We start from the raw sequence: 23,331 nt of genomic DNA, 5'->3' as shown, positions 1-23,331 counted from the left end.
GTACGGGTTTCAGCTAATACTGTGGCTTTCTCTGTCTGGACGTGTTCATTAAGTGCGCAATCTCACCAGTCATTACCGCTCTGGTTGTTGTGTTTCAACAAATGCGTTTCTTTTTGTGTAATGCAATCATTACTTTTAATGACAAAGATGTTTACATTAAAAATACAAAGATTACATTGTATAGCTAAAATTGTATACACGTTTCAATTATGGTATAAAATTATTATTTATATTTATTTGTTCAAACACCAATCATACGAAATATAACCCTAAGCATATTATTCACGACCTTATTTACATTATAAAATACGTAGTAATGACAGGTGTTTTAGTCTAACTTAACAATAATTTTACTGTATTATTTCGTCAAGAGTTAATTGATAAAGCTAAGAAATGATTCTCAGAATAAACTGATGTGTTGGTGGATTCTCAAATTATCTCTTCGTATAGAATCAACTCATGCATTTTCATGGCATAACAATCAGCATTAATGCAAATTCAGCACACAGAATTATTAATCTTGTTCTATAGATTATAATTAGTCCAAAGTTCATCTCCCACCATACTGTGTTATTCAATTACAAACCGATCTCAATTTATAAACATCAACTTATTCATTATAAACAAGATAAGATTCTAGCCGAAAGTCTTTCAGCTGTCCACATATTTGTGTTTTATCTGCTTTATATACACTAAAACATTGGTAATTAAGGTTTCAAACATTTATCTAACCAAGAAATTCTATGATTGATTTTGGTGTTACGACTGAACTAGATCACTGCGATCCCCATGGAAGAAATTATTCTGTTACGAGCTGACCTCACTACTATAGTAGGTTTCGTAAATCAGTTTGTATTTGAATCTACAGTTCATAGACGCTGAGCTTATAGAGGCAAGGTAAGTCACTAATTTTAAGTTCTTGAAGACATTTATGAGGTTTGTCTATTTACTCTATGTGGCGACCCAATCGTCTTATTCCGCAGAGAAACTGAACGTGGATGAATCTACAATATGTTATAGCAGAATCTTCAGAGTTAATTTTTAATGGTTTAACGATCTTCACAAACCGACACAAAGCCGGTTGATTAAGCTTGTTGATATTCTATGATGTTTTCTTTCTCTAGACAAACAACCAAGGAACGTTGCCTGACGTATGTCTTGAAAGAGAAGACGAGTTTGTCACGCTTCTGCTTCGGTGACACTGTGAAGTAAGGCCATTGACCCTTGCGACCTAGACACCAACCTTTAACCATGTAACACCAGCTGGTACATTGTCAATGTTTTACAAAGAATTATCACTATGATCCTCAAAGAACTTATCACTCTGGGTGGTATTAGTATGTTACTACAGCAAGTTTTGTAAATTACAATACGTTTATTTTATAAGTCTAGTAGTTTCACGTATGCCATAAATATAATACAAAGCAAAACACAAAGTGTGTCGCAATATATAGAGGCTATATGTCACTGCCATTATAATGTAACCATACTCGTATTATGTTTTACAGATGGACTGTACAGACAATGGTAACAGGAAGAGCTGCGCAAATCAATTTATCAATTTTAATCTAAAATCATACCCGATTTTGAGGCATTCAACATTTCACGGTATCCAAATTTAAATATTCGGAAACAGTATCCAGAGGACTTGTTTATAATAAAATGTTTATCTAATGTTACTAATTTTAACACAATTGCACAACGTGGTTAGAACATTTTATTAGTTGTCAAGCTGAATCTTAATATTTTTGTGGAGCGTGAGCGATAGGTTAAAAATATAGGATATCATAGTCACTCTTCGTATCAGATTTATATCTCTAGAACTGTTTCACGGTTAACTTAGGTTTTAATTGGTACCAAAAAAAAAATCAACACTATAATTACTTTGAATTCCATCCGGGGCGCAGATTAATTGTCTAATAAACGTAAATGTAGGAATGTTCCAGTTGTATAAGCAAAGTGTTTGAAGAGAATAACTTGTTATTTGATACAAAATGGAAGTATTTTTGATTGTGAAAATTGATGAGCTACTGATGGTGTATGGAAATCAGATGACGTAAACAAATGAAATGGCCCCAAGTTAGCACTTGGTTGCAAACGATTGTCGTTAACATTATCTGAATCAACGTATGTCCCAAAATATTATTCAACAATCCCAAAGCACGTACTCGAATAACAATGAACATGTCTTGGAAATTGCTTTACTTTGCATAAGTTGGTATTTTCGTTTGGCCCAGAGGTGTTGAGCACTTTAATAGGGCTACAGACCGCTCATTATAAAACAAAATACATAAATTGAGTTAGTCACACGTAATACTGAGATGGGCCTCTCCTCGCGGTCCAAGGCCTGTCTTTCTCCCGCCTCGGGCAGTTAACAGTTCGGTTTTTATGTGGGTTCCGATTTCTTCATTGACATTCACGTGCTCACCCGTCACTTTCGTAGATTCAGTGACCAATATAGCCTTCACTTTAATGTGTCCATCTCTCCGTACAATCTTTGGCACAAGCCGTCACGGAGGACTAAATGTCAACTTATGGATCAATTTCGAAGTACCAAACTCTCCTAATAATGGACAAAAGATTATTATTAAAAAATGTGATTAAATTATTGAAAATATACGTTATTGTAATTACATTTAAAATTCCTATATAAATAGCTACCTGTGTATTGAAACTGTTACATATTCAACGGATTTGTTAAAACATTTATTTGTAAAACATTTTAATCATAAAAAGTATTACAATTTTGGAATAAAGCCTTAAGCTGAACAAGATTGTACAATTTGTCTAGTTTACTAAAACAAACATAAAGCGTTTAACAAAAAATTTTAATTTTACAACTAAAATGTTCCAAGATCTCAACTTAATCCTTGTTTATCCTATTATTTGTTGGTTATAAAAGACATCGATATAATCTTAATCTCATGTATCTTCAAAAGCAAAATGGCACAAGGTTGTATATTTGATATTTCAAACTTTAAATCCCCAATGGAATGGGTGAGCTTTGTACACTGATAACAAAGTATGATTTACACAATTAATAATCCCTTAGGTATATTTTCATGCTAATATACATTTAAATTATTCAGTTTAACTCAGAAATGAAGAAATACAGAGAGCCAATTTACCTTCTAACTCGAGAGGTGCCCACACGCCTTCACCGAGCCAAGCTTTCACATATCTCAGTTATTCAATTCTGTGTTTAAACTTACATTTCAACACACTGGGCCTATTATTCAAGCGCCCTACAAGGAAGGTGCACCGCGCGTTATGTCTACGGTTCTGGAGTAAAAGCGCGGGTGGGGCGTACGCAAGAGATGGAGCCAAACACTTAGAAATGAGTTCAAGAGCTGGTTCGCACTTCCGGGCTCGTGACTAGTCTCTGGACAACTTCCGGGTGAGATTCTACTCTTGTTACATCGGCACCGATAGATTATCATCGGCGCCCAATGATTTAAAATGAAAGTACCTTAGAAACATTGATTGACAATTTAACGTACATTAAAAAACATTGATTGGTATTTAACGGATTAGCTATATTTCAAAGGCTTTTTATTTAAATCAATTTACATTAATTATCTAGTAGTGTATGTTTTTAATAAAATATTTCTATTTAAATAACTTGCATCATACAATAACAATTAACTTCACTCTCTTGATGAAAGCTACAAATAATGAAATAGTAATTTTTACTACATAATTATAGAAACAAATTTTTCTCATCTTTGATGCCATAGCCTACCACCCCAAGAGGATAGATATTCTAATCTCAAAGTTTACTCTCTGTTATTATTGAATGTGGCTGTGATCATTGTAACTGTTTCTGAATGGAAACGTAAAAACTGGTCGGATCAAAACAATAATACATCCTCACTCTTCAGCAAAATTAACTAATTAACTAATCACTGTCGATGGCACCCAAATTATTGTAAGGACGTCGGGCAATGTCATTAAAACTTGTAGAAGTATCCTTAATACTTTGTCAAAGTAGTTTATATGTTTTTGAACTAACAAACAAATTTTAATTTGAATAATACTTTTGATCTTCCTTTGAGTTGTTGCAAACATACATATCGAAATCTTACAAAATGTTTGAAACAATTCTCAAGTTTTTTTTTAGCATTTATTCCAGTGGTAACTACCATAATAATAAAGAGAGTATATCACAAATATTGAAATGAAAAGTGAACAGTGAAGTGGAGTGATGAACAGGAGCTATAAGTCCATAATTACAGAAAAAGACAGAAAAAGATATTACACAGTAACAAAGAACCCAACAGAAAGTAACAGAAGAGTTGCCTTACAGACGAACGGGCTGCCCTTAAACCTTCGGAATCCAAAATCAATAGAGTTTTACATTGGACTAAGAGAATCCTACTTAACAAATTTCTAGTGTCTAGGACCTTTCTTTCAAAAGTTAACTTAATTAAGTTATTTTATTACTTAATTTAATTATTAGAAATATCTGTCACGTTCTTAGTAGTACTTTAGGAACCGGTATGGGGTAAATTTTAAAATGAAGTTCACTACAGAAAGTTGTGCTCCTATTGTCTGGCAATCTATATCTAAAACACCAGTATTTTAATAACTCAATGATATAGTTTGTCCCGTAACTCTCTGGACAAAGGTATACCACGTTATTGCTCAGATAAAGACAAACATATTTCACCATGAACACGGGTCTCTGATGCTTAGTTTCCCATCCGCCTGTATGTGTTTTTTAGAAAAAAATAATATCATAAATACTAATAAGTTAAATTATACCAAATTTAATCAAATGTTTATAGTAACGACGCCAATTACCAAAAACAATCACGATATTATGTTTAATATTTGCAAAATGGAGACCATTAATACTTTTAAACTTTGAATAACTTAAATACCAGCATATTTTCTCAAGACTTAGATGACCAACAGTTTTTAGATGATATTATCACAAATCTAATGACACGAACATTATTTAAAACGAATAATAAATAACTGATTTAGAGCAAATTTACTGTAACAAGACATGGCCTATATTGAGGTTCCCAGAGTATATGCAACAGTACAAAAACTCAATAAACGGCAGCTCTAATCTCTAAATCAACTATTTATTATTCGATTTAAATAATTTTGGTATCATAAGATATGATAATATCTTCTAAAAACTGATATCCTTGTATTTATTGAGAAATAATGCTGGTTTTTAAGATACTCAAAGTTCAAAAGTCATTATGGGCGCCATTTGAAATTAGTAAAGATAATTTCATGATATTTTCCTCAGTACCTAGTATTGTTACGAAAAACATTTGAACCAAACTTTATATAGCCTAATTTAATTTATTGGTTCTTGAGATATTAATTTTTGGATAAGAAAATACATACAGACAGATCGATGGGAAACTAAGCATCAGGGACCCATGTTCATGTGGTGAAATACGCTTGTCTGGACGTGAGCAATAATGTGGTATACCTTTGACAAGAGAGGTACGGGATACGTTGTATAATAACGTCAAGGTGTAAAAAGTTCATACTCCTCCAAAAATGTTCAATAATAGTAGATAAGGAAACCACCCGTTCCCGGGACTCAAATAATTTTAGGTTAAAAACAATATTTGCCAATTAAGAATAGTTGTCGCACGTTTAAATAGTACATTCCTTGCGTAAATTCCTACATTCATATTTTGTTAACTAAGTGGCCTTACAAAACGTCCTTTGTCTTGTAGCAACGGTTCGCATACGATTTCAGTGTTACTCTCTGTGTAGTAGAGCTGTTACGTCAGGGTAGTCATCAAGAAGAGTTAGTGGAATTAAATAGACCTTGTGCAACAGCGTGAGATGCTTTTCCCACATTGCCAACACCTGCGTGGACTTTGCGTTGGGTGTGAGACAGGAAATGAAAATGTTCCTATGTAATTAAATTATTAAGTAATAAAAATCTGAAGGTGTTGCGATGATATCAACCATTTTTGGCTCTGTATAACCAAATATTTTAGTAGAACTAAACTAATTACTAGTTTTCACCAAAAGAGTATTGGAAAACTTCTGCAGCAGCCTAAACTGAGTATACGTTATAGGGTCTTAGATAGAAATAAACGTTGGGCATGACAAAAAAAACCGTGTTTTTCGTATTAAGGCTTCAAAATCAGTGTTACTGGTGACAAACACTTTTTTAGTATTTGTTATATTAAATTATAACACAATAAAAAACCACTGTTTGATTATATTTAATCGAAAAATTCAGTCAAAAATTGTTTTCCTAGTTTAGTGCAAAGGAATTCTAGAGTGTTCAATATTAAGTTCTCCAAAATAATAAATCTGCGGGAAACAAGCATCGTAAGGAGAAAGTTGTCTTTTACATTATGGCCAGTAATCATAAAAAATATTCCAATTATAGATAGGATATGCAGCTGCTTTATCTGTAACTGGTTGTTATATTCCGACGCCAGAGCCTGAACTACTATCGGCTCGCCCTTCAATTTATTTTTTAATGTTTCGCACATTAGATGGCACAATTTATCGTTGTGATCGTAGTACTCCGGTATATGGTTCTGGTTTAGTATTTTAGTCTCAATTAATTGAAAAGTTCAGGTTTTCTAATGACTCGGATTCGACAACATTACATTTTATTAAATAACAAACATTAAAATAACAGGAGTTGCTTTTATGTTCTTACGTTATGGTAAAAAATCATCTGTTTAAGCATATAAGTCGTATCATAGGTCTTCTTAGTGATGACGAAATTGAACTAAAGAAAATTATATAAAGCCATATTGGCTTTTATACTCGGGTAGACTTTAGAGTACGAGATCAATATATTTTGTACAAGACCTCTAGGTAAAAGACCATATATGTTTTAAATTTTGGAGTTTTTTACTTGGGAAATTTAAAATTAGTTCTTAACATTAAAAGCTCAGTGAAAAACACCTCTTGTACTAGTATAAATTTGATAAATCGGAAATAATTCCTAAAAACCGCAATGTTGTATAAGAAAATCTTTAAAAATTCCTTCACCTTTTAAAAATGTTTAAATTCACTTATGAACTTGTTTAAAAATGCTGAAATTCATTCTGCAGTTATTTTTAATTGTTATTGTATTAAATAAGATTTAAGATATATAAAAACCGCAACAGAACGTTGTATAAAAAACTATAAAGTTTATAAAACCTTCACCTTTTAAAATTTAGTACTTATGAAAAAATTCGTTCTGCAGTTTAATTGTTACTGAAAATAAGATTTCAGATATAAAGTTTAGTATAAACCAAATGTTGTTATTGTATTAAATAAGATTGTTTAAAAACCGCAATTTTTAATTGTTACTGTATTAAATAAGATTTCATATAAAGTTTAGTATAAACCTTCACCTTTTAAAAATTTAGTACTTATGAACTTGTTTAAAAATGCTGAAATTCATTCTGCAGTTATTTTTAATTGTTATGTATTAAATAAGATTTAAAACCGATATAAAGTTTAGTATAAACCTTTCTAAAAATTCCTTCATCCTTTTAAAAAAATTTTAGTACTTATGAACTTGTTTAAAAATGCTGAAATTCATTCTGCAGTTATTTTTTTAATTGTTATTGTATTAAATAAGATTTAAAAACCGCAATGTTGTATAAGAAAATCTTTAAAAATTCCTTCACCTTTAAAAATTTAGTACTTATGAACTTGTTTAAAAATGCTGAAATTCATTCTGCAGTTATTTTTAATTGTTATGTATTAAATAAGATTTAAAAACCGCAATGTTGTATAAGAAAATCTTTAAAAATTCCTTCACCTTTTAAAAATTGTAGTACTTATGAACTTGTTTAAAAATGCTGAAATTCATTCTGCAGTTATTTTTAATTGTTATTGTATTAAATAAGATTTAAAAACCGCAATGTTGTATAAGAAAATCTTTAAAAATTCCTTCACCTTTTAAAAATTTTAGTACTTATGAACTTGTTTAAAAATGCTGAAATTCATTCTGCAGTTATTTTTAATTGTTATTGTATTAAATAAGATTTAAAAACCGCAATGTTGTATAAGAAAATCTTTAAACATTCCTTCACCTTTTAAAAATTTAGTACTTATGAACTTGTTTAAAAATGCTGAAATTCATTCTGCAGTTATTTTTAGTTGTTACTGTATTAAATAAGATTTCAACCGATATAAAGTTCAGTATAAACCGTGTTCTAGATGTTGGAATCCGTATATATTTCATCTTCCTGGGTTTATTACTAATATGGACATGATTAAAATAAATAATTTTCCCCATGAGAATTCAAAGTAATCTGATAATTGTTCTTATTACTGCTCTTTTGAATTCATGTTGGACAAGGAAGGTTAGAAAATCAATGGTGATATAATTATTCTATGACATGCTGATATCATATTATAAAAATATGCACAGTATAATTAAGAACCGCATTCCAACATATCGTTTAATTGTCAATGGTATATAAATTGTATGGTCTTTAATTTTCTATGTTTTAAAACCTGACCGAATTCAATAGGGAATTTAAAATCTAGATACACCATTAACTCTAAAGGTTTTCCGCTTCATTTCTGGCCTTATATATGAATATGTTAGAATACTTTGAAAATATTAGCAAAATATGCTCCTGTAAAAGACAACATTTATATCTACACTATTTTTAACTCAGACTCCAATTCCGACTCTTTAGACCGTGCTGTACATGTATAATACATTTCACAAATCCATCCAATCTTATTATGAAAGTTATTTACATGTATGTTCCAGTACTTAGTTAATTCATTGTAAATTCCGTCAAATAGTGTTGAGTCGTAATCATTCCTGTTCTCCTGGGCAATAAAGACGCTAAATACCTTTTCGGTTAATATAAAAAGTTTTTGGTTAGGTTACGGACAGTGGCAATGCCAATTTTATACTCAATTTACTAAGTATACAAACATACAAAGTATAAGTACGCCGCACCATGTGTCACGAAACATGCTTTCGCGGAGGATTCTTCAATTTTCAAGTCTTCATTATTAAGATGTCCAGTGCGGGCAGATCGACAAAAAACTTGCTCCCGATCCCTCCCCTCCGAATATTTGGAACAAAGGTTTCATTCAAATTTAACGTCTACAAGTGACATCTTTTTCCAGATATCAATTTTATTTGACTGTAGTCAGTTTTTTTACACATTAATTTACTATGTTATATTCTCGTTGCCATCATGGTTACCCATAAGACCAATGAAAACGTTCCGCTAACAGTCAGCCAAATTTCTTCAAGTGACATTCATCATCATCGAATTCAATTTTGCCTATATAGAAATGAAAATCATGCAATATTTCAAGTATATGCGTTCGTTCGTTCTCGAGATATCGTGTGGACAGATAGGCAGAAATAATTTTTTTTCAGCCCCATGAGTGATAGGCTTTTCTAACGCTTAGCCAATAAAACCTAAATCTTTTTAATACTGGTAAAATAACCCTTTTTAGATATTGAATAGTGGATAAATGATGTACGAGTCGCCATCAAACGCTTGGCCGCGATCTGGTGAAGTGGCAGGCAGGAGGTGAGTAAGGTCGGGGCACCCAAACCGGCCAGACTGCTCCTGATATGTCAGGTGCACAATATTAATGGAGTTACCTGGCTATAAGCGTGATGTTCTACATCCAAATATTACGAAATTACCATAAGTTTGATAGAACACTGAATTGATTCGTCAACAGAGATATTCAAATCGGTTAACATTCTAACATATCGTTAAACATCAAGAACGACAAGAATTTGTCACTCCTTAAGTATAACCAGACTAATATTTTATAGGCATTTGTTGTAGCGAATCCATTCATATGTTAAATAAAAATGTCTTCTCATGTTTATCATTCCTTTTTAACATCTTACATTCTTTAATAGGCATATTTATCATAAAAACAGTTAACATCTTAAGCTAGATTATCGTTTGGATTTCTGGATTAAAATAAAATAATTTTTGGATAAAACGTTTGTTACAGACATGTCCGTGAAAAATAAAGATTAGTTGACGTTTTCAGAATTCAAATCTGCTCTCCCTGTGTGATATATATCCATTAGCCGTAGTATTTCATGTCTTTTTTAAATATACGAGTTCTCGGAATTATATTTTAGTATTTGTTTGTTTTTTTATGCTGGGTTTTGGTTGGAATTAAGCAAATTTGGTCACAAAACCGCAATATTAATATTCCTTTTTTGGATATTTGGAAGTTTAAAATATAAAAAAGTTTTGATTATCCCATAAAGAATGCTAAGAATTTGAAATAGAATTTAAGTACGTTTTATAATCAGCCCCAACCAATAAAGATTGAAGACAAGGTTATAAATATATTACAGTGTGTATATGAAACATGACTGAAGACAAAGACTTGTTTGATAAATTTTAAGAATACAGTTCACTTAAGTCATAAATGAATTTTCAAATGTCATTCCCAAAGCTCTTATTTGTGTGCATGCATTAAAGTTTCCTATATTTCCTAGTGTATATGTCTTGAATTCCTTGAGAAGTAGTCAAAAACTTGTTTCTGTTTTTTTCTTTATTCGTGGAAATTAAATAGATTTGAATTATAAATAGAAAAACATTTTCCCAAACAAACCTTTTTAGCAGCGCCTGGTATTTTGGATGGAATCAGACTTATACCTTTTAATTTTGGTCCATCATTTTCGATTACTTTCCAATCCTTACATTTTTTAAACCACTATTCGTGTTTGATGATCCCATTTATATAAAAAATTACGAAGGCCATAGGTCCAATAATACTGATCGTAAAGCTATACCAGCCGTGATAGTACTATACATACGTGATAGTATATTAAACGTAGCCAAAGTATTGAGAAAACACTGCATATTTCCTAACTACAACGTCTAAAAATAAAATGCGGTAAAAGTTATATAAAGTTGTCTTCTGAAACTCCTGAACGACAATATATTTTTATATACATTTATTGCTTTCAGATCGACAACCTGCCTACAGAGACGTAGAAAACTGACCGTGCAAGTGCATAGCACTTTACCTCGCTGGTTCACTTTAAGTAAACTACCTGATAAAGGAGCTGTAAAAATATCTAGTGATACGCCTTGCGTCTACGTAAAATATTGAGTTGTAAGAATATTTTTATAGATTACTGTTCTGTAATTATAAAAAATTATTTAACAAAAAATAATGGTCGAGAGCGCAGCTATATTTTTGACTTTTTTAACAGTTTCTCTACTACTAACTGATTAGTGTTTTACCTCAGTCAAGATTGGTTAAACTTGATAACAACGTAGACAGCCTGACAATTCTGAAATAAATACTGCACTAAAATAATGCTATGATTCCGATAGTTTGACAAGTAACTGTCAAACCGAATGCCGACTGACAAGTAATCCATAAGTATAGTCTTTTTAAATAAATAATAATCCAGGTCCAATCAAGTTAGATCACTAAAACATACTGTATGGTTGTATAAGTTGGTACCTTGGTATCATGACGGGGGTAGTTGAACACGCGAGTATCCTGTAGTGAGACACATACACAGCACGGCACTGCACGCGCGACAAGAGCTTAGTACTCACTGGCCAACTACTCGCCGCTGGTATCACTCCTGTCCCTTTCTCCACAGCGGAGGGAGCCAGGGCCGCCCGCACCCTCCACACTCGCCACCACGGGGGAGAGAATCTCCTCTGGAGTTAATCAAGTAGTGACTAATAACTGGATCTTTACTTGTACAATTCTCCTGACAAAGATCAGTATATGCATCGTAATATAATTTTGTTTCCATCTTATTAACAAAATCATCTATAAATTATGGTTAAAATGTGACATTCCAGAAGGTTAGCATAATATGACCCATATGGAACAAATTAATGCCCTTTATAATCGGTTTGAAAGTAATTTAGGAGATGCTTACCCATGTACACGTAGAAGCTAAAAAGTTATTCAGAGCTGAATGATACTAAAATACTTGATATATGAATAAATATTATCATTGGAATGTTTAAACAAACTTATTAATATAATATAAATGAGTTTCATGTCCGGATATTGAAAAGAAAGTCCGAGGGTGACAACTTGTTTCTTAAGTTGTTACGATTTCGCATTTGTGACTACAGTAACCCCCAGCGTTAAAGTCTCTGCCCACCCTCATGCATTAAACCTCGACGTTAGTAGACTAGATTACAATCCGATAGTTGATAAACCGTATTATTTTTTGCAATATGCGTAACAATAAATGAATAAGACTAAACATTAATGTGTAATAAACTGGACTCCACTCCCACCTCCCAAAAAAAAAAACAAATAGGTACTGTTTTTGTTAGGAGGCGTTCTAAGGGGCTTTAGAGCAACAAATTGTTTTAACACTTTATTTTCTATGACGATAAAATAGTGTGATTTATTCTTTTAAAAATTAAACATTTAAATGCTGTTATCTTGTTGAAAATAGTGCTAAGATTCCCTAGCATTTTGATATTAATGGCTTTACATGCACCTTGAATTATGCATACTTGTGAAATGTTCTAACAACTTCTCAGGAAACAATCTCCAGAGTAAGAGTTGATGGAGACAATGATGCCAAGATACTACTAAGGCGATGGCAACATCCTATGTGTGCTGTGCCCTATAGACATTTACTAAGAAATGTAATTTGGATTCTCGTAATCAGATAGATTAGAGGTTTTTCAAATGTTGTGATATTTCATACCTAGATTTTTGCCAAATCTAACATTAGATCTAGAGCAGTTACCGACATCCTGCATAATCAGTAGTGTTGGCTTTATACAAATTCGAGCCATCTTGGTAGGATAACTTAGTGGTTGAAGGCAATTAGTTATACGGAATATAACATTCATAAAGTAAATACATCTTAGAATATATATATTTTTTATTTCGATATAAAAGTAATAGAGGTGGAATTTCACACAAATTAATAATTGACTAGCTCCTTATAGCGGCACAATGTTACAGGTACCTAGTGATGCAGTGAACCAACCATTAATGACTGCTGCATAATCTATTGGTCAACACCAGCGTGATGGAGGCGAACCCACTCAGCTAGAGCAAACAAAGCGAGTTACACTCCTGAAGCATGTCATTTCTACTTATGAAACATATACTCATTGACCTAGTAGCCTGTGAGGTCACTTTATTTATGGTCTGGTGCACTTGTATTAGCGTCACTGGTCAGTGGTGAAGCCGGAGGGAAGGTCCACCTTAAATTAATAGTTGATGTACTGTGTTGTAGTCAACGAGTTTTGCCAGTTGTTTAAATGTACGAGATTAGAACATTCGTTTGTTATTTTAAACATAATCGTAAAACTTATTTATAAGGTAGCAATAAAATAAAGTTTCTTTTCACTGTTTCGAAGTTTTAATTCTTAAACCTAAGTTGATGGTATAGTACGGATAAAAAAATCTTAAACGCATGTCAGACATCAGGTCAAGAGAGTGGGTAATACCCTCGCTAGGAGAGCGACTTTCAGAGACCTGATGTTTACCATTTTTATTTCGATATAAGAGTAGTAGTGGTGGAATTTCAACAAATTACTAACAGTCAAACGTTCAGGCAATTTTAATTTGGATTAGGTAATTTACATGTAGCTTTACTCTTAATTTGAAGCCAGTTTAGAAAGCAGACAGACACCGGGATATTTGTGTAGGGTAATGGCCTTATTAACATCCTTTCTTAGATCATTCAAGTGTCTGGGAATGCAGACGGGATTTATCATAAACCAGATCTGACATTTACAGAGGGAAGCACCACCTTAGTATATAAACCAAAACTTATTCAAAAATATTAGAGTTCAGAGTCCAGGGTCCAGTGCAGACTAGAGTTAAGAGTCGTGTTCAGATTCGAGTGCAAAGTCCTGACCGGTGCGGCTTGTCTTTCAGCATGTCTCTGTTACGCCTCCTGACGATGGTACTGGGTAAGTCACGCTATCCCTCAGCTCTAATGTATATCTAGTAATCTCCATTAATAATTAAAACAATGTTTAACTGTGAAATGGTTTTGTTGCTTTGGATTAATAAAGATATAATACACTTAAGCACTTAATGTTTGCTCATTATTTGCTATCCCGACGTAGAAAATATACCCCATCAATACTTAACAATATAAATACGTTTTAATGGAAAAACTGTAGAATTTGCAATCAATAAATAATGTATCGTAATATTTCCTTAAGCATCTGCAAACAAGCAGACAAAATATGTATAAACCTGACAAACCGAGCTCATTTGCGTCTGCAAATCCATACAAATAAATACAAACTGCATTAACCAGTGACAGGCCTCTATTGATTTTCAAGTATCTGAAGGTATTTCTTCAGTTTTAAGGGCAATATGGTATGCATATGCAAACACTCGTACGCGAATATACACGAGTTTTAATAAATTCGTAAGTAATAAATTAAATATTACAACATATTGAACTGGATCATTGCAAAGTTAGTTTGAGATTGATAAAATATTTGTATTTAACACACATGCAAGAAAGTGATATATGCAAACTTTTCAATTACCATACACAGGATCCATGATCCAGCCTTCACATTTTTCATCAGTAATCTCAATCAAAATAACACGGTAAAAAGCCCTTCATCGATTTAGTGCTTTACAAGTTGATGTAATATGTTCAAGTACTATACGAAAGGAACTAATTTAAGAAAGTATCATCTTCATATGTGGTTAACTTACTGAAACTTTATCATATGATCAAACTTCAGAACATATTATGTACTTTGTTTACTAATTTGTTTATACCGTGTTTTCCTCGTTGCATTTGTTACTCATAAGACTAATGTAAAGAAATTATAACTGTACTTAGAAGAACATACATGCTAAGTATCAAGTCTCTAGGACTTTCTATCAAGAGTTATCTCATGGACGGACAGAGAGACAGACAGACGACGAAATATTTTTAATGAAGCCCGATAGGATCCTTATGTGCTTGACTAGGATCCGGGTTAGCTTGAATATCTTCACAATCACAATATAGTTTACATACTTTACTACACCTCGTATTCATGCTTACCAACTTGTACGGATCGTAGCGTGTGTCAATGCGGTGTTTTACAGCCTCTCGGTATGGTGTCGCTCAGTATGCGCAATGTTTACTCGGCTATTTCCTCGCCTGGAGTGGTGATACGGTTCCATTGTGCGTATATAAACCTCTATTACAGCAAAGAACTTGTTTATTTTTTCCAAACATGATTTTAGTCACCGTAACACCTAAACCTGAAAATTACCGTAATTCCCTTTGAGACTTGTTTTACGAATATAATATTTAAATTAACAAAAAATCATTAGTATTATTAAGACCGTTATTTAGTTAATATTTATTTTATAAATGTATTTATATCTATTGCACAGGATGAGATAAAATTCTGGATACACTCCTACAATCCAAATTGCAAGGAATGTGATAACGTCTGGTATAGGGTATTTGTAGTTGGGAACGTGTAACTTGCAGAAGTTATAATGACAGTGGCAGTGAAATCCAACAGCTTGGACTAACATATTTGGGTGGATTGTTCAAATGGGAAGGGTCGATTGTTCATGTTGCAGATACTTTTTAACTGTCTCATCATAGGGAACACAAATGTGAAATCTATTTTAAGATTTTTATTTGTGTAAGAGTTATGACTGTAATAGCTTTAAATATGAATCACTTGATCACAGACAAGATAAGATTAATCTGTAAAAATATTCTGTGTCTGCGACACTACATTATAGAACTCACTTCCCAATTCAATTCAGGTACAAACTAATGTAAACAAATTTAAAGGTAACTAAGGACCTTCTTGGAGGAGAAAGCTTTTACAGTAGTCAGAAGACTATCGAGATGCCCACATCTTCAATAGACTAACAACGCACACATATTGGTTTTATGTGTATTTATGTGATATTTAACTGTCTGAATGCTAACTTTATTTCAACAGGAAATTAGGTTTTTAACAAGTTACTGTATCAAACATTAATTGTCTTATGACAACTACAGAAAGCCGTGCTTGTGTTCTATTGAACATAATAAATAAAAATCTGTCTTTGATTCTGCCGATTATACTCAAACGGTGTAAAGATTGATTCACTTACGATCATCCCGTAGTAATAACCAACAATAAACAATCAAGAATATTCAAAGGTTTCTTTGAGAAGAATATTATAAAACCTTTTTCTGAAATTACTTACTCGGTTCTCAGGAATATTGTAATAAAAAGAATGTCATTCTGTCGTTCATTGTGCAAATCTTGAATTACCTTAAAATTCCCTTAGTGTAAATGTGTTTAGTAATTTCAACATTGCTAAATGTCTTAGTTTTAATTTTAATTTTATGAGTAAACTATGCTAAGGACTGTAAGGATTGTCCATGGGTTTCTTGTAACATGAACAATAACGCATAAAGTACATTCTTGCTGTTGTGAACAATACCAGAGCAGATTGAGTCAGCATTCATATTTCATCGCCTAGCCCTAGGGATGACGGCCGGTATAACAAACAGGGTAAGAGAGAGACCACCCCTATGACGTAACCAGGTCACGTGACTGCTGAGAGTTGATGACGTCATCTAGATCACGGGAGTCACGAGTGCCTGTCAGTCATGCGGAAATCCTGTTGAACACACGCGACGAGACCTTGGTGCTTCTTGGAACTATGTAACAGGTAACATCAGATATCATTTGCCTCTCACTTGTATTTGTTCATGCAAATGTCAAGCCAATTTGAACATTTCTAATTATGTACTGAACGCCAGTCTGAAGGAAAACCACATAAAATTATGCACTCAATGGGATTCCATGAGGAGATTCACAAGAAAACAAACGAGTCAGGAACAATGGAGTTACAATTCCCAGTTTGCCTTTTAAATGCTACCGTTTTACATGACTGTAGTAAACTTATGAAGGCAACATTTTTAATTGTATTTAAACTTGTATTTTATTAATACAAAACATTAATGTTTAATATTAGTAACAAACCCATCATAGATTTATGGTGAACTTATTGAATTTAAATACGATTCTTGAGTACTGTATGATCTAAGTTTAAGTCTTTCGTTACAATTGATAAAATAATTTACCTCAGGTTAGGTAAGCTGGAAGATAAAATTCTACACATCTGTAAAGGGAATTTTAAAATTGTGATCTTATTCATAAACATGGCTTATTTCTTTCCATATATCAGCAATCATGTTTTTCATTAAGAAAAGTGTCATTACTGAATCAAAATACCTCTATTATATACAATATGGAATAAATTAATTCGTATAGTGTAACATATGTTGATGGATTTTATTAATTATTGATACCTAGTAACAAAAACGGCATGAAAAAGTGACGAGTAAAAAGTAACGAGTCAATAAAAAGTAGGACAATTGTTTTATTTATTTTTACTACTATTACATAGTTCAGTACAAGATTTTCGAATCCTTTCCAGACTAACGACGGGTGCGGCCCGTCACGAACGATAACGGAAATGCCCGTGCCGAGACTAGTTTTTGTTGTACGAGCTTTATCGTCGTTTCGCTAGTAGGGGTAAAATATAGTAGTCGTTAATAAGAGAAAGGAAATACAGTGATTTTATATAAAACAGTTGGTCAGAAGTACGAAAAATTACCGATGGCGAAAACAAGTGTTTTTTGTGTTTGGAAAAACCTTGTATAGGTGACCTATTTAACAAATTATTGCAGTTTTGTAGCCAGTATTTTAGTGGGGATCGTACTTTCTATATTTTATGTACGAGCACCACCCCGAGGTTTGTTTCATCGACCCTGAAACTATTCGCTGACAACAGCTGATCGGTATTAGGCAAAATCCCAATCCTTAAAACATGTGTTTGTCGTACATTGTGTATGAAAAGACGAACAAATTGTCTTTACTCTATTGTGTAGAGAGATAATCAAAATACAAATTATAATTATTTTTAATAATATTTTAATTGCATTTTGTATTTTCTATATGTATCATTGGAATGATTGTATTAATTAATTCAAAATATTTTGAAACAAAGCATTAGTTTATAAAGTTAAAGTGGATTATATGATACAATACAGAAAATATTCAGCCCCAGCGTCCATTCGGAAGAGTTATTTTTAAATCGCGATTGTGGGTGTTATGTAACTAAAATTAAAAACTTAACTTAGAAATATTACCTTAGTTTCTAGTATATAAAAAACACGTTATGACTATGTTAATACTGAGAAATTATAAATGTTTACTACTGTAACTCGCAAACTGAACTCAACTGTAAGTTTTTTATATAGCCTAATAATAGTTTTGAAAGTTAGGAATTTTCAGAATGAAAATTTACAACATTTTTATGGATTTTAATTATTTTAATTCGTGATTATTAATTACGTGACCAATTAAAGCCGGCTGTCTGAGAGTCAACTTCATTTGACCACAAGAATGATGTACAACTCCAAACACCCTTACAGTTGACTTATATTAAGGATATCGTATACTTATTTTTTTATTTCTTTTCCTACATCTTTATTGATTGCTCAGTAAAGAATCTTAAAATATGGTGAACTTCAAAAGGTGTACTCTGTAAAACAAAACTAAAGTGCTTTCATCCTTATTTATCGTATCTTTAAACTGATACATATCCCATATCGCTATGATAAAATAATTCAAGTACCGTTATTTAGTTGTATTTTATATAATATCTATTTTCGCAAACCCGTTACTCGTTACTGGTTAATTTTAAGTTACATTCGACGTTCTTGGAACTAAATTCTTGGCGGATTCATAACCTAATTAGCATGCGTATTAATTTTTGAACTTTGTAGCTGTCATTCCATCTAACGAGCATCACTTCGCGCGCCTTATCCGCGAGTTTAACTTCGAGTCTCTGAATTTGATTTTAACTTCGATTGCTTCCAGCATTCATGTTTTAGATTTCTAGTTTACTAATTTTCACTTTTTCCCAGTACAGCTGCAATGTCGGGCAAAGATGCTGATGCCCGCGCTTGTGAGTCGACATCAACGTGCAGGGAAGTCAATTTTAAAGTTTGAACAATTATTAAGTTCGTATGCAAAATTCCAATAAAACGTTTCAAAAATTAGGCCCACCCCCATGGTATTATTTAGTTCATTACCACTCAGTTTGACAGCAACATGGTAATACATTGTTTTGTTTTTAACATCTAGAAGCGGTGCTTTTATGTTTATTTGTCACAATTAAACATATAAGTAAACTTTGCGAATCGAGTATTCATTACTACGACCTCAGCAGTATCCAACCCCATGTGTTTCGTTCATTCGGTACAGAATTTTTACTACCTGCAAATAAATGTGCTCCAACTACTGTAATAGATATGTAAATTCAAAATTTACCATGGGGCTTTTGAATAAATTATTCATATGTACTCCTTTGTTCCAATAAAGGGCGTTGTTGTCTCTCTGGTGTGACAATACACAGAGAGAAGCTCTCCAAGCCCGGTCAAGGCTAGGCCCCGCCCCAGGCACGGCGGTCACCAGCAGCGTGTACTTGACCGCTCTTGGACCTGCGGTTTGTGCAGGAATTTCACGGCTCCAGAAGTGATTTGTGGCATGACCTTAGAGATTTTAATCGAATCGCATTGGTCCAAGCCAACTTTTATCATTTAGGTCGGTGAAGTAGACATTAATAACTATGCGTATAATATCACGCCCACCAGTACGACTTTGCATAACTCAGGAGAGGTACGTATTCTTTGCGGTATTTGTGTTATCAGAGAAGGAAAGTTTGACTTATAAGTCCTGTGAAATAAGTTTTGCCACATCACAGAAAAAAGGCATTTATCTCGATGGTGAAGAGAAACTTTATTGCTGTGATACACAACTCATTTTCACCTATTCGAAATTTCAACTTCAAAAACTTATTTAGATATAAATCATTATTTCCACCCAGTGTAATTTTAATACTGGTAGGCTAAGTATCATTAATTATTAAATTAACGTATTTAATATTATCCAAATATATTTCACAGTTATTTGGAAACTTACTTAAGTTAAAGTGTATAGATAAATGTATTGCCATTAAAATGCACCAAATGTGTTTCGTACCTACACAATAAATCCTGATATATGTAGTTTATATTGCTTTAATTAGCCACGTCAATATTTTTATTTAGCATCATTATTGCAAATGTTTATTTTGAACATAACTTACTCGTTGCTGATGACGAATACGATTTCTGTTGGCATTCTTTCGAAAGAGGTAAAAATTGTTATGAAATTTGGTGTTAAACTCTACTGCCTGAACATCGGTACTGAAGATGGTACACATCGGCTCATTGGGAGTCTCGATTTCTATGTTTCAAAATTGATTTTGGTGAACTAAGGCCTTTTGTGTGAACATGTTGACAACGATAAAACACAGATTAAAAACATTAATAAACACCGTATATTTTACAGGTTTGCTATATAACTTTTTTCAGTAACTTATCAATATTTGTGATGAAGTTTCCTTCTTGAATCTGTTGAAGTTTGGATACTTGGAATGCTCCTAAGGAGTAGGACGCGACGGCAATCATTCCAATAGCGGAAGAAGAACACATTTAATCAACACTCACTAAATTTTAATATCCGGAAATTTATGTATAATCCGCAGGTATCAGTAGCTCAATGATTTACTATGCATATTTAGAGAGAGCGGAGACAAGAAGGAAGCGGAAGACAGGTAATAGACAACGTCCTAACCGGTGGAATAGAGCAAGTCTCTAAGCATAATTTGTTAAGCAATACTTACAGCCATTTAGGAAGGCGGTTATTTGCCGCTGTATTATATCTGTAGATATTTCAGTGGAAGAGAGTGTATCTGTGGGGTTTGATTGTTCATTGTACAATCCCCAATCAATACAGTAATTTTTAAATCATATTTTAAGGTTTAAATTACAATAGTTGCTGCACTATTATCTTAACTGCCAGTTATCGCTGAGTAATCAAGGCACACAGGGCACAGTTTTAGCCAATTATTAGTTTATAAATTTTATTTAGTACATTTCTAATTATACTTTATATTTCATGTTCCATTCATATACAGGGTGTCAATAAGGTCCCACAGGGGCTTAATCATTCCCGAACGATTAGAGGTTAAAGGAATAAAACATGGTACATTATTACTGCACCTATACAACTACTTTCTGAAGTAACTACCATTTTGTCATGTCAGAGAATGGCCCGCAAGCTGTCAGAATTAAATCTTAAATGAGAGCATAGGTCGGGTTGTACTTTGCAAATTAAAGAACTTTAGAAGTAGAGTACAATGCCGTAAATCCGGCCTCAAAGGGTTACTCTTTACTAAAATACGCTGGTTTTTAAGTTTGATACATTTACAATGTAGCTCTTGTTCTATATGGTTTAATATTCTTGTCTTTTAATGAGTTCTTTGACACTCTTATACAAAATTGCTTCCCAATCCAGAGACATAAAATTATGTGTAATAAAAATGCAAAATTTAACTTGATGCTGAAACGTGAACACTTATAGGTGTACTTACGTGTACATGAGATACTGGAGCTACCTTATCGCCTACTATTAGATCTTGATTTTAAACTTCTTCTACGGACTATGCTCATGAGACCAAAATGCCTTTTACAAAAAATAAATAGTTGTAAATGTAAAGCCAATGTGGCTCTCAAAAAGATTGAAAGGTAACAAACCTAAAGCTATATGGAGTATAATCAATGAGAATAAGTCTTTAATATCAATATCAAATGTATCATATAAAATAAATTTATTTCAAGAGTGTAGTAAAAGTAAAACATTTAGTGTCCCTAAAAGTGTTGCTGTCAAGTTTAATTCCTCTTCCTTCTTTTCTGAAATCAGCCTAATTGAGGTCAGTAAGATTCCAAATTTCCATTCAGAGGTACATGGATAAAACTACTTCATATGACCTTTCACATCTTCATCCTCCTTTAGTTGCAACTTTTATGTTTCTATCCAAAACATTAAACAAAGAATTAGAAAAAGGGATCTGGTCTTTGAAACCCAAGCATTCTTCAGGTTCAGGTGTTATTTCGTCATGTGTACTGAGCCAAGTCTGTGATTGGCTCAAAGCCACTTGTTTTCTTATTAACTTGTCTCTAAAACCGTCAAGTCCCCAAATACTCTCAAACTTTCAACAATTAGACCTATCCACAAAAAAGGTCAAGGGCGTGCCAAAGGGAGGAGCGTAGCAATCACAGACCACTCGCTCTCGACCCAACAATTTTGAAGGTTTTTTTTAAAAATAATATTCCTTACAAGATTCCTATTCTTCATGGATAAAAAAATATCACATCCGGTAGCAAGTTCGGCTTCCCAAAACAAAAATCAACTTTTTATGCTATTAAATTTATTGTCTATTCCATACCAAGTGCACTTGACGCAGGAAAATCAGCGGTTAGGCTTTTTTTGATATAAATAACACATTTGACTTAGTGTATATCAACTTATTGCCTATCAAGCTTGACAGGGTAATGATAAGAAGTGTCTCCTATTCTTAGTATTCCACCCTGTTAAAAATACCTTTTTACGTAAGAACAATTACGTTACATGAGCTAAATCTTCATCTGCTGCCGTACTTAAAGGGGTTCTACAAGGGTCAGTATTCGTGCCTGTGCTCATCCTTTTATTCATTAGTGACCTTCCTTTTTAAGTAACAGATAAAAGGATTAAGTTGTGATTGTTTACAGATTATATCTCTATCACTAACATCTGATGGTTGGCCAGAACTTGAAGAAAAGCTCATGTACAATCAAAAATATTACTTTAATAGTTTTCTCAAAATAGTCTTGCTTTAAACAAGGACAATTAAAATGTAATTGATGTAATACAGATTGTACACTTCCCTTTTCTTCTCCTATCACGAAATGTATTGGAATTTACATCGACCAAACTTTAAGATTTACTGTTCACATTGAATTAGTATGGTAAAAGTTTATGAGATTCCTCACTCTGGACACCAAAACTTTTTTGGCAGCGTATTATGGATCTTAGTTACGGTTTAGAATTCTGGGAATACGAAAATAAGAGAACTAACCTAGTCTTTAAACTTCTAAAAGTGGCTGATCTAGAATGATTTAATCTTCCTCGCAGGAGCTCTTTTAAGTCATATCTTTAAAAGAACAATTTATTCACATTCCCATTTCTCTATACACAGAGATCGGTTCTCAATTTTTAGAAAAGACATGCACCTATCCAGAGTCCAAACTAATCATACCTAAAATCACAAATAATAATATCACAATTCCTAAACATTCTTAATGTGCAGTGTTTTAGGCTCTTCAACTCTCTGCGGATTCGCTGCAGATTTGATGGTAGTATGCTTGTGTTTTAAAGAAGCTGTACAATCATTCCACAAACTGATTGAGAGAAAATAAAATGCTTATAACATAGACAGTAGCTCCTACAGCTGCTG

General features: G+C 32.8%; 1 protein-coding gene across 1 annotated transcript in view; it reads right to left on the bottom strand.

The window, feature by feature from the left end:
- LOC124362901 (peroxidase) overlaps positions 1–11,530 on the bottom strand; it is a 113,019-nt gene extending 101,489 nt beyond the window's left edge. The window contains exon 1 of the mRNA XM_046817776.1: positions 11,431–11,530. Within this exon, the coding sequence (XP_046673732.1) occupies positions 11,431–11,441 (11 nt within the window). The 5' untranslated portion in view covers positions 11,442–11,530. The remainder of the gene's footprint in view (positions 1–11,430) is intronic.
- Positions 11,531–23,331: the final 11,801 nt, after the last annotated feature.

This window comes from Homalodisca vitripennis, chromosome 5 (genome assembly GCF_021130785.1).
Source record: "Homalodisca vitripennis isolate AUS2020 chromosome 5, UT_GWSS_2.1, whole genome shotgun sequence".
NCBI lineage: Eukaryota > Metazoa > Arthropoda > Insecta > Hemiptera > Cicadellidae > Homalodisca > Homalodisca vitripennis.
This window is presented reverse-complemented; position numbering and strand designations above follow the sequence as displayed.